A 13,898-nucleotide genomic window follows, 5' to 3' on the forward strand; every position below is an offset into this window, starting at 1 on the left:
AAGAGCTCGGGCCTTTGTATTAGACAAAACCTAGAACTGAATTTCAAATCTGCCACTGACAAGATATATTACACTGGTCAAGTGACTTGGCATTTCCAAGCCTTTGTGTTTTATTTGTTTTGATGCATAAAATGGAGAAAATAATACCTCCCCCTTAGGGGTTTTATGATAATTTAGATAATGGATCTCATATACATACTATAGTGCCTGGCACATAGTAACTATTCAGAAAAATATAGTTATTGCTGTAGAAGCTGTTAATTTGTTTATCATTATTCTGGAAGCCCTGTCAATGCACAGTGGTATTTGCTGATGTTATTGGGATATTTTTTTTACATGAATAGTAGATTAATCAAAGACAGTTCTCAGTTCTCCTCTAAATTACCCACAGAAGTATATTCAAGAAAAGTTAATGCATTTTTCAATTATTTTTAATGTGTCTAATATATCTCTTACCTTTGCTTTTATTATCAGTTCCTCGTGCTTATGAATTAGATCCTCATTGTCTGAAAGTGATGAACCTAGACTTTGTTCCTGTAAATCTCTTATAGTTTTCTGAAACCAACAAGTAACCTAGGTAAAAGGCAACAAAGAAAGATCAAAATTCAAATGATCAGAATAAGTGAGTAAAAATTCAGAAATAGTCCCTCAACCTTTCAAAACTTAAGCTACTTTAATTTCTTTTTATATAAACTATCTCATGTATTAAAATAATATGAACAAGTTTAGAATTTTTTCTTCATTTAACCTCTACATGCATAAAAGAGAAAAAATCCCAAAAAGTATGAAAATGACTAATCAGTTCAGTAGATTACATGGCATGAATAAAATGAAAATCTCCTAACAAAGAATCAAAATAGATTCCCAAGCAGTCCAAAAATCATGAATTCATTTAAAATATATCTTCTTTCCTGGAAATGAATATGAATCTAAGTATAGTTATGTAAACCCATATGAAGATATTAAACAGCATAGGTAGAATTATATTTTCTGCCATAAAATAGACTATGCAGAAATATTTAGTTTGCTACAAGTGCTGGAAATCTGTATCCAGAAAATAGAGAGGTTATTAAAACCCAATGACATTATAAGTGGTAAGGGCATGACTCACATTTACATTGACTTGATTTATAATACATGCCATATACAGTGCTGAAACTACAAATAGCACAGGACTTGAAATAATCTGTACCTTTCTAAATGATGCCAACACTTGACATGGGGGCCCTGGATGCAGATTCCTTATCTCAATTCAAGGAGACTTAGATTTTTACACTTGAATCCTGTATAGCATTGTCCTTATGATCACATCATAATGACTGATTCTTAAGAGACTACTACAAGCTAGTTGCTTTTTGGGCATCATCTCTATTTCTCTCAACAACTTTATAACAGTCATGATATCATCATTTTAGAGATGCGGTAACTGAGTTTTGAAGAGGCAGCTTATCCACAGCCACATAGTAAGTAGCAGAGACAGAATTTGTCCTCCAGTCTGCAGGATTTCAAATCCATGCTCTTTCCATTGTGCCCTGCTGCCATGCTTGAGTTATTTAAAGTCTTACAGCCCTGCCATCAGCGGGAATGACTTCAAATCTGAAAAATGAACACTGGCAGCCCATTCAAAATAATGGGCATATAAATCCCAAGCCTGATACTATGTCTTTCCCCAGCCTAGGTTGTCTTGCCTGAAGCAGTCTCAGGATTTCTCTGAAATCCTATAACATGGAGAAATGTGTACAACAGGTAGCCAAGGAGAACTCTAGATTAGATCAGAAGTTCCACACAATAAATGCACATGACACGTGTGTGCACACACACACACACACACACATACATCAGAGTTAAGGGCTCACCTAGAATAGGACACACCATTTATAGGGCTGATATCACAAAGCTGACTATGCGATCAAAAGGTCTACACCAACTCTTAGTATTTCTCAGCATGGAATGGGCATTTAAAATACAGGATGGAAGCATTTCTCCAGCTTTCTGCTAATTGGAAATGTCTTTGTTAACCAGCATTTTAGCCCATGATTAGTGCCAAGAAAATAATACTGGTGACCTTATAGCAGTTTTCATGTGACATATATCTCATTTTCTTCTGAATATCTGGTAATCTATGCACAAAATACATGTTATCTAGTTAGTCCCCACGATACACAAGTATTGTGCTTACGTATTTACAATTATTTGAAGACAGTGTTTTTCTGGTATCCAATTAGAGCTAGATGATATGTACAATGTGCCTATGAAAACACACAGAGAATATTTTATCAACAGCTATAAAATTTATTATTTTATTTTGTAAAACAAAATAATTTTCTCCCAAAAATTCAGTGAGCCCCCATAAAAACACAACTAGAGCAATGATTTAAGGGTTTCCTCAAAGTAAAGTGGATCACGAATACAACTAACTTCCAGAGATAATTTATCTTATTAAACAAAAGTGAGTTTTATTTATTCTTAGCTAAAGTGGGAGGGACTTGACATCTCAAGAATGCTTTAATAGGGACAGTTAATATAGAATCAGAGTGGATGAAAAATGGGTACAAACAGGTGTTCTCTAATCTCTAAAAACAGGTGAGAAGCCTGGAACCTCAGATAATCTTATTAAACTTTGTGAGTCAAAGACTTGTCATCTAACACATGCCAGCAGTGATGAAAGCTGGGAAAGAGTGAGTTGTTTTGATTTTTAAACGGTATCTACTGACCTCATCTTCTAGATTTGGCATATACTATTTCAACTCCCAAAAGATACTATTCCTGTAAAACAATACTATTCCTTTTAGGAGAATGTAGTTAAAGACATACAATAATGTTCAGTGTATACTGTTCACGTTCCCGCCTGTTAAATCATGCTGACTCTCTAGATCTACAAATTTTTACTACCAGATGCACCCTGGAAAGAAACATAAAAACAAGTTGGCATAAAACTCAGAAGTAAGTAGATCATCATGAGGGTGTTACAACTCATTATGAGGTATTCATACACAGGAGCAGACTCTTCGATCAGATTTACCATGTATGCTGTGGGATGCACACAAAATAGGCTCTCAGAGTCCTTCTGATGACAAAATAAGACACCCTAAATAACCAGGAGCATGTCAATCATAATATTCTGCCACCCAGTAAATCAGTCATTGTGCCCAGCGAGTAGCTACTGCAGACAGCTGCATAGATATTCTAAGTGCACTTTTTATAAGCTTTTAAATTATGTCAGCTGCTGTCCAGAAGCCTGAGTGGTAAGTACAGTAAATGATGCACCAGGACATTTATGTAGAACATGGTCCCTGCAAAACTATGAAAACATGAGCCACAAGCTGAGGAGATGTACAAAGGAAGGAAAACAAAAAGTATTCGAAGTATGCACTGGAAATTGGTTCTGGGCAATGATGGATTAAAGGGGTTAATTAGAATATTTTTCCTTTCTTCCCAGTTTCTATCTTCCAGTTTCATCTGAGCAATGTGTTCATGGTCATCCCATTAATTTGATAGGGCATTCTAGGTACTTGATGCCCAGAGGAGATAGAACTCAGCAGAGGAGTGAGGCAGATGTTTGTGTGGTGTGTGTGTGTAGTGATGGGATGACATCTATCACAGAGTGAAAAGAGATGCAGAAAAAGGAAAGTCAGCAAAGATGCAGAGAGGAAACAATCAGGAATGTTCAATGAAAACAAAGAGCTGCCTTGAAAGTTAAAGTGGGGTGGCAGGGAAACCTGCACTGTTCAATACGGTAGCCTCTCATCATACATAGCTATCTTGTACTTGGAAAGTGACTAGTCCTAATTGAGACATGCTCCACGTGTAAAGCACACAGCAGATTTCACAGATTTAGCACAAAGTATAATGAAAATATCTCATTAAGAATGTTAGTATGAGTATGAGTATGAGTATGGTGGTTCATGCCTGTAAACCGAGCAGTTTGGGAAGCTGAGGCAGGTGGATTGCTTGACCTCAAGAGTTTGAGACCAGCCTGGGCAACATGGCAAAACCATCTCTACTAAAAAATACAAAAAATTAGTGGGGTGTGGTAGCACACACCTGTAGTCCCAGCTACTCAGAGAGGCTAAGGGAGGAAGATCACCTGAACCTGCAAAGTTGAGGCTGCAATGAGCCAAGATCATGCCACTGCACTCCAGCTTGGGCAACAGGAGTGAGACCCTATCTCAATAAAAAAAAAAAAGTTAGTATTGATTACCTATTGAAATAACATTTTAGATATGTTGGGTTAATTTAAAAATATTATTGCTTTTCATCCTTTTATGTGGCTTTTTACTTTTTAATTTTTTACTTTTAAAATGTGGCTACTAGAAAATTTAAAATCACATCAGTAGGTTGCATTATATTATTATTGGATGGTTCTCCAATTAAAATATATTTGGACTATATTTGTTAAATGTAGACTTAAGGACTGAGCTTTAATTAAAGGTATTTTAAAAAGTGGAGTCAGGAGAAGAGCAGTGTGAGATATCAGTTGGTAGCATTTATGAACATCTAAGTGGGGATGTTGGCTGCTACAGTTTTCATGTGTGTCCCCTCTAAACCCTATGCTGAAATTTGATCCCCAGTGTTGGAGATGGCATCTAATGGAAGGTATTTGGATCACAGGAGCGGACCCCTCATGAATAGATTAATGCCCTCCCTTGGTGGGGGCTGTGGGTGAGTTCTCCCTTTATTAGTTCCCAGCAGACCTGGTTGTTAAAAAGAGCCTAGTGTCTCCACATGTTCTCTTGCCTCCTCTCTTGCCATGTGTTCTCTGCACATGGAAGCTCCCCTTCACCTTCCGCCATGGGTGAAAGCAGCCTGAAGCTTTCAACAGATGCCCAATCTTTCAGCCAGCAGAATCATGGGCCAAATAACCCTTTCATCTTCATAAATTATCCAGTTTCAGGTGTTCCTTTGTAGCAATGCAAAATGGACTAAGACATTGGCTACATTCATTGGCTGAGTAAAGGATGATAGTTTTCGGGAAAGCAGAAGTAACAAAGGGGCTCCTTCCCACATTTGTTTTCTTTGATTAGGTAAGACATGCATTTCTTTGCATGTCTTGTTCATCACTGAAGATGCATGCGGAAAGTTGATACAGGGATGTACCAAAAAGAGTAGGAAGGTTGGAAGAGTGGGACGGTGTTTAGTCTTTGGCAAAGAAGGACTCCTTTTTTTTTTTTTTTTTTCTTGTTGGAAGTCCCACTTTGGACCCCTGCTGGTAGATAAGAATGAAGAAGGTAAAAGAAGTTAACTAGCCTTCCTTCCAACAGAAGTATTAGGTATGAATTTAGGCAGGTTACAACATAATTTCAACCAACCTTTGCACCCCTCCTATGACAGAGATATTTGCCTTTTCAACAGATGAGGTAACAGTTCAATAGACAGTTCAATAACTTGCCTAATTTCACACAACCAATAAGAGGAAATTCTTGTAGGTAGGGACAGAAATGCCAGTGTCAGAATTCATACTATGCAGTATTTTTCCTGCTCATTATATACATCTGCAGAAATAAAGGATTCTGGAGAAGAGAAATGGTTCTCATTAGGCTATATTTATGAATGTTCTTAAAATAAAAACCAAAATGCAAAGCTATGGTTATAGAATCCAATTTTAACACAGAAATAGGTCCCGTATACAATCAGGGGCTCCGTGAAAATAGTTCATTAGAGAGGAGAATGGATGTGTGGGTCAGGCCTGTCAGGAGGAGTCTCTGAGAGCAAGAAGCCAGCTGTGGGCAGTGGTGACAGCAAGAGCAGGCTGAGAATTTCAGTTCCCAAATGACATGTGCCAAAGACAGGACTGAAAGATGGGTCATGCAAGCGGTAGAAAATGCTCTCTGATGGCCAAGGATAAACAACTCAGGCGGCAAGAAGGTGAACTTCTGCTGCAGCCCAAAGCAACACATCAGAATGCCATAAGCCACTGCAGTTTATTTTTCTGCAATTTGTTCTACAATCTGAAATCAGATCTCTTTTATCTTTATTTAAAATATGCTGGAGGAGGTGAGCTAGCAATAAGCAATTCAAACGACCTTAACAGAAATGCTTAAGGGAGATGAAAATCTCATCAAATTACTTTCATTTTCTTTTCCATGTGCAGAACTTGCTGAATATCCAGGTTCTATTAAGTACAAAAAACTGATAAAGGAAAAAGGCATCAGTTATTTATCTTCTTTAACCCAAGACTTTTTGACAGTCTCTCTGGCAATTACCAAAAACACACACATATACAGAAATGTTTTCAATTGTAGTTGATGGTCACAGGTGACAGTTCTAATGCCTGCTTTGATTTTGAAGGCATGTTTCCATAGGGCTTTGGGTTTTTTTTTTCTTTTTTTACAGTAGGGGAACCAGTTGCCTTTATTTTGTATTAGACAATACAGTCAAATGAGCTCTGGACTTAACTAGCGATGACCAGATTTGAAATATCCATTTGGTCCACTAGGTGATTCTAATGCACATTAGAAGAGATGCTAAAGCTGTGTTGCTGATGTTTGTACCTGCAGACTTGGGAGGAGAGCAGGAAAAAACAATTACTGCCAAAAATGTGGATCGGGTTTCCATTTTTAGACGTATTCTGGGACTGATCTAGTTATTGGCCTGTTATTATTTGGACTTAGAGATTCCAGGAGGACAATGCTCACAATTTTCTTCTGTTGAATTTGGGAGCCCTTTGTGAATTACTGAAATCAACTGGAAGGTATCAGTATCTCCTCAATAAATTCCAGTACCAAATCCCGATATTCTCTGTTGATGGGCAGTAGGAAAGCTAAAATATGTTATTTTAAGGCAAACTTGTTACTTTATGAACAGCTTTACATACAATCCTTTTTCCTGTCTAGAATAATAATTTTATGTATTTAACTATTCTGACTTGTATTAGCATATAATTTCTCTTCTCACGTCTATATTTCATGAAAAAATGGCACTAAGGACTTCCCTTCTTAACACTGCCCACAACAATTATTTGTGTTTAGGTAGGTTCTTTCTTCCAACCACTTAATGGATGGAAAGTTATTTAGTCCAATGGACAAAATCAGTACAGTAGATGTCTCTGGGCCTAAATTTTATTTCTAGCATTATCTCCGACTCATTGAAAATAACTTCCCCAGCAGTGGAAAGACATTGTTTTTCAGGAGAGGAAACAGAGCCCCATCCAGTGTCTTGGCAATGTGTATCCCTGACAAAGATATCGAAGGCATGGTTTTCCCAATATAACTTAAAGTTCCATCCTAAGAGATCTTCAGCCAATTATATTCACTGTGTGTGTGAGATAAAGAGAGTGAGAGACAGACCGACAGGCAGTACAGAACTACTTAGGAGTGGGACCAAAGTTTGACATTTTCATTTTACCTTTCCAGTTCCTAGGTCAGGCAGCTTAATGGATTTCCTACCAAAGTTTTGGCCTGAACCTCTGGTTGTTGGGAAAAACAATGAATCAGAAACTGTCATATTGACAAAATAAATAACTGGTAAATTTTAAAAGATGTCTTAATCTTTTTAAAGCATGCCATTGATTGTTTGCTTAACAGTCTCCCTACAACATTCTTTAAAATTAATTCATCCTTTTGAGTTGTCTTTGGGGATTGGATCGTGAGAATGAGGGAAGAGGAGAAAATGATTTCTACTCCCTGGCTAGTTTGGGATGGTGGCAGGAGAAAAGAAAAGCCAATGATCACCAGGGGCAACACCAGGGGTACGGAAGGAAAAGAGCTTAGAGAGGTAAAAGGAGACCCACAGGCAGCCCCAGGGCTTAGCAGATAGCTCAGGTGGCAACAGCTAATTCTGTCATACAATGTGCGTGAGGGTTAGAAGCAACCGCAGAGCCTTCCAAAGGAGGCACACTCATCACTTCTGAGAGTGAATATGGTCACAGTGTGTGTCCCCATCCCCCTTACCAACCGACTTGGGGGCTTAATTAATAACCAAAATGTTGTTAAGCCATCAGTTCAATTGAACAGTATACAGGAATGGCCTAATTTAATGAAAATGTAATCAACTATAATAAGTATAAGTGATCTAAAGAAATAGCTAAAGGGCGGAGAAAGTTAAGGAGGGGAAGATTGGTTTTTAACTCTATCTTGCAGCTAAAACTGATCTTTTGAGTAAACTAGACTGGATATAAAGCCACAAAATGGCATTTATGCCCTGTTCATATCAGAACATTTTAGAAAGTTAAGACTATCTAGTGGTTTATGGAATTGGTGTGGGATATGGCCAGTGTGTCTGATTTTGTATGCTAGTGATTATCCAGTAAAGCTCAGAAAGTGACCATCAAAGTATGTAGTGATATGGTGAACATTTGAAAATCATTGAGCACTTACAATATGCCAAGCTGTGCTCAAAGCATTTTAAAATATATAATATTTTTTGTTTTTACAATAAATCTATAGGTAGATACTATTATTATTCCCATTTTACAGAAAAGGACACTGAGGCACAGAGGCCAAGTAACTGGCCCCAAACCACATCCCTAGTAAATGTAAAAGCTAGGACTGGTATCCATGTCATCTGCACCAGAGTCCTGTTTCAACCTTTGAACTGCAGTGCCACTGGAAGCAATAGTCATTCGCATACATTCCAGTTAGAATTACATGCTCCTTCTACAAATACTATCAGATCCTTTGCATTTACTGTTGGTGTGCCCTAGAGAGAATTCTAGAGACAGCCTATATACCAAAATGAAATTCTGCGATAAATTTTCATCTATGGACAGTTAGACAGTCATTTATACCTGTTACTGACCCAACGGTTTGATACCAGTGTCACCAAAATAATGCAACCCTTATTTGGCCTTATGCCAGCCAATGTATGAAAGCTGCCTTCAGAGAAGGAATTTTTTTCTCTTTTTTTTTTGAGGCAGCAGCTCACATTTATTGAGACACAAATGCATTATAAATAGATGCATTTTTAATGCAATCACTACAGATTTAGGAAATACTTCTTAACTTAAACAAGAAGACCAGATTTGCAAACATGAAAATAAAAGGTAATGCTCAACATTGACCAATGTGGTGGGAACCAGTACTCAACTCCAAGTAGTTGGAGTCAAATTTGAACAACTTTTGTGGGGGTAATTTGACAAGATGGCTCATGGGCCTTAAAACATGTTCACATTCGGCTGGGCGTGGTGGCTCATGCCTATAATCCCAGCACTTTGGGAGGCCAAGGCAGGCGGATCACAATGTCAGAAGATCGAGACCATCCTGGCTAACACGGTGAAACTGCATCTGTACTTAAAATACAAAACAATTAGCCAGGTGTGGTGGCAGGCGCCTGTAGTCCCAGCTACTCGGGAGGCTGAGGCAGGAGAATGGCATGAACCCGGGAGGCGGAGTTTGCAGTGAGCCGAGATTGCACCACTGCACTCCAGCCTGGGCAACAGAGCGAGACTCTCTCTCAAAAAAAAAAAAAAAAATTGCTCATATTCTATCAACCCCCAAATTCCACTTTTGGGAATAACACTGTTTATCCAGGAATACCACCCCTTGGAATATGAAAGATACACTCAAGAATGCAGCAGAAGAGGCTGATCGTGCATCATTACAACCATGGGACCAGGACTGACATTTTGCTGATATAAATGTTTCAAAGTATTTTCACTCACACCTTCTCATTTAATTCTCACAAAATCTCTTGGTGGTAGGTTTAGTATCCCCATTTCAAAATTTCCAAAGCAATAGATAAGAAGCTCAGGTAAGTCAAGGAACTTCCAGAGAAGGACTTTTAAAATTATGCATTTAAGCTGTTCAGTCATTCAAGTTCTAAATCCTAGTTAGAAGGTGGCATCATGTATAAGAGAATACACTCACATGTGCCTGTATGGGTGCACAGTTTTACAGATGCCCACCAGACACAAGATTGGTGCCCAGAGGCTATGCTCATATATGTCATCTCTAATATCATTTACATTGCCCATTGACAAGGAATATACTGCATGATTATGATACACATTTCACTCAAATTATAAAACCACAAAACCTTCTGATATGAATTCTATTATCCTTCCTGCCCCTAAAGGTGTATATCTTATATGTGATCTGGGTGGTAAAAAGAGATTGTCTGCCCTCATGTCTTAATTCTCCTAGACGTCCTTGACACTGTCATGTACACAGAGACCATGAATAGCTTAGTTTTAATATATTTGTTTTTCTCACTTATGCCTGATTGGAGCAATTGAGAAAAATTACATTCATAAATCTTCTTGCCAAGATAATTAATTATGCACGAAATACTTCAAGCTGCTTCTGATTTTCATTAATGAGGCAGATTATCTGCAAAATAAGATGCTGCTGGAGCTGAAAAGAAAGGTCAGCTGCTTATCATTAAATGTAAAACAAGAGTGCATTTTTGTATCTGAAAAACAATGATGAAAGAACATGCTATAATTATCTTTATGAGGCTATCACATCCCACTTAAGATAGGAAAGTATGTGGTTTTCATTTACTGTTTTCCTGCAATTGATGTGAATCCTAAGTCCCCATCATGCCGGTCACCTAATTTCTTTTCCAAAGGAGAATTAGCTGAACTATTTTAGTTCAAAAGCATTAGGCCACAGCACTTAGAAACAGCGAAGCACTAAATGTATCTTTTAAATGGCCCTTATGAGAGAAGACACATCACATATTCAGACATCCACATTATTATTCATCAGTAATCTTTGTTCTAATTTTCTACTTAATTTCCCTTTTTCTTAAGTGGTTAAAATGATTGACAAAGCTAATATTTCATTAATGTAAAGATTGATAGCTCCTGTGTTCCCTTAAAATAAGACAGAACTGACAAAAAAAAACCAAAAAACTTTGCCCTTCAATGAAATGTGGTTTCATATGTTCTAGAATTATCAGGTAGACCATCTGAGAACATGATAACTATAAAACCCAAATTACTAACTGAGTGACACTCAGCTTAGTGTCCCTGCTGCAATTCTTCACCATTGTACCATCAACAACGCTTTAAAATAGAAAATTCAGGCCAGGCACGGTGGCTCATGCCTGTAATCCCAGCACTTTGGGAGGCCAAGACCAGCAGATCACTTGAGCCCAGGAGTTCAAGACCATCCTGGGCAACATGGTGAAATCCCATCTCTACTAAAATACAAAAAGTATAGCTGGCATGGTGGCGTGCATCTGTAGTCTCAGCCACTTGGGAGGCTGAGGCACGAGAATTGCTTGAACCCCGAAGGTGGAGGTTGCAGTGAGCCGAGATTGTGCCACTGCACTCCAGCCTGGGTGACAGAGCGAGACTCTGTCTCAAAAAGAAAATAATAATAATAATAATAATAATAATAATAATAATAATAAACAGAAGTTCAGAAAAACTGAAAAACTCAGGTGAGATAATTTGTGCTTATACATACCTGGACTTTAAAATGATTCCTTGTTCATATAATTATCAACAGAGTAAGTGTTAATTATTGTTTATAATATTAAGAAATCAAAGCAACTCTATTTCCTCATTAATAAAATACTGTTTAAATTGTGTTATATTCAAATAGCAGAATACTACACACTTATTAAAATTAATTGATCTATTTAAACACAGAATATGTTTATGATTTTTTTCAATGTAACAAAAAAACAGGTTATAATATAGTATATATAGGCTAATTCAATTAATTTTCATTTGTTCAGTTTTTTTAAATAAATGTGTGTGTGTCTATGACTATGCTCACACTTGGATAAAAGTCTAGAAGGTGGCAGTATGCCAAATTTCTAGTAGCAATCTGCATGGAGGGTGATGTCTACATTTTAACAAAGTATTTTTCAATCACAAGCAGAAAAAAAAGGTACTACTTTTTGTTTTAAACTATCAATTCAGTGCCCATTGAACAAGGGTAGCTGTTAACATTATTAAACTGACTTTTATTTTATCACATCCTGTGAACTCAAATAATAAAACTGGTCTTCAATCTGAGACCAATCGTCATCTGAGCATGACATTGCGGAGGCGAGGAGTGGGACAGTATGTAATATGTTGGGCCTTTGCTATCTTTTTCAGACATGATGGTAACAACTGCTAACACTAAGATAGTAGTTGGTATTATTATTCATATTTTTACAGAAAACTGAGCCTCAGGGAAGTTAAATAACTGCTGTTACTCAGCCAGTAAGTGGTGAAGCCAGGATTTGAACCCAGCCAACAGTCTGGCCCCAGGATCCGTACTCTTACAAGCATAAAGAGACAATACTCAGCTTTATTAACTAACTACTCCAACCACTGTCGCTACTGTTAACAAGAGAAAATGTAACATAGGTGTTTTAAGATTCAGAGTCTAAATTTTATTTTTATTTTATTTTTTGAGACAGAGGGTCTCATTCTGTCACCCAGACTGAAATGCAATGGTGCAATCTTGGCTCACTGCAGCTTTGGCCTCCTGGGCTCAAGCCACCCATCCATCTCAGCCTCCCAAGTATCTGGGACTACAGGAGCATGGCACCATGCCTGGCTAATTTGTGCATGTGTGTTTTTTGTAGATACAGGGTTTTGCCATGTTACCCAGGCTGGTCTCGAACTCCTGGGCTCAAGCAGTTTGCCCGCCTCACCTCCCATAGTGCTGGTATTATAAGCATTCACCACCACGCCCAGCCTAAGAGCCTAAATTTTATATTTAAGGAAATGACTATCTTGTTTATTGACTGATTATATTTACTATAATGTTTATTGTTCTTATTATAATTAATTTTTGTTCAAGTGCTGTTAGGAATGGAATCTAAATGACAGCCTCATTCCCTTGACCATGAATGTGCATTCTTAAAGCCTAACTATACCTGTAACAGCCTCCAATAACTAAATAGTATTAAGAGACCTTGACATGTATAACAACAGTAATGCTACACCTGGGGGAAAGAATCTGGGCTGAATGAGAAAGCTTTTTTTTTTTTTTTTCAGATGGAGTTTTGTTCTTGTTGCCCAGACTGGAGTGCAATGGCACGATCTCGGCTCACCACAAACTCCACCTCCCAGGTTCAAGCAATTCTCCTGCCTCAGCCTTCCGAGTAGCTGGCATTACAGGCATGCACCACCATGCCTGGCTAATTTTGTATTTTTAGTAGAGACGGGGTTTCTCCATGTTGAGGCTGATCTCGAACTCCTGATCTCAGGCGATCCACCTGCCTCGGCCTCCCAAAAGTGCTGGGATTACAGGCGTGAGCCACCGGGCCTGGCCGAGAAAGCTTTCATAAGTTGTAAGGTTTAATACAGAGAGGGAAGGCAAAGAAACTAATATGTATTAAGTACATCTTAAAATGCTATGCATTGTGCTACATGTTTTGCACTTATTTCATTTAATCCTTATAGCAACTCTGTGAGTTAAGTATTATTCCCAATTTAAAGGTAAGGCCCATTGAAACAGCAACAAGACACCACAACACACCTATTAAAGTGGCCAAAATCTAGAACACTGACAACGCCAAATGCTGACAAGGATGTAGAGCAACAGGAACGCTCATTCATTGCTGGTGGGAATCCAAAATGGTACAGCTGCTTTGAAAAATAGTTTAGCAGTTTCTTACAAAACTAAACACACTCTCACCATATGATCCAGCAATCGTATTCCTCGGTATTTATCTATATAAATTGAAAACTTATGTTCACATAAAAAGCTGCACATGGATGCCCATAAGAGCTTTATTCATAATTGCCAAAATTTGGAAGCAACTAAGATGTCAGTAGATTAATGGATGAACAAACTGTGGTATATGCAGACAATGGGATATTTATTTATTTATTTGTTTATGTTTTTTGAGACAGAGTCTTGCTCTGTGTCACCCAGACTGGAGTGTAGTGGCATAATTATGGCTCACTGCAGTCTCAACCTACCAGACTCAAGGGATCCTCTGACCTCAGCCTCCTGAGTAGCTGGGATCACAGGTACACACCATCACACCTGGCTACTTTAAAACAT

General features: G+C 38.0%; 1 protein-coding gene across 4 annotated transcripts in view; it reads right to left on the bottom strand.

Moving 5' to 3' along the window:
- Positions 1-13,898, bottom strand: part of CCDC141 (coiled-coil domain containing 141) — a 219,622-nt gene that overhangs the window by 117,615 nt on the left and 88,109 nt on the right. For 3 of the 4 annotated variants that reach the window (XM_019021976.4, XM_055380321.2, XM_055380319.2), the window contains exon 6: positions 457-573. The exons of the other annotated variant lie outside the window; for it this stretch is intronic. In XM_019021976.4, the coding sequence (XP_018877521.3) occupies positions 457-573 (117 nt within the window). The remainder of the gene's footprint in view (positions 1-456; positions 574-13,898) is intronic. 4 annotated transcript variants of the gene reach the window in all.

The sequence above is a fragment of the Gorilla gorilla genome, chromosome 11 (assembly GCF_029281585.2).
Source record: "Gorilla gorilla gorilla isolate KB3781 chromosome 11, NHGRI_mGorGor1-v2.1_pri, whole genome shotgun sequence".
NCBI lineage: Eukaryota > Metazoa > Chordata > Mammalia > Primates > Hominidae > Gorilla > Gorilla gorilla.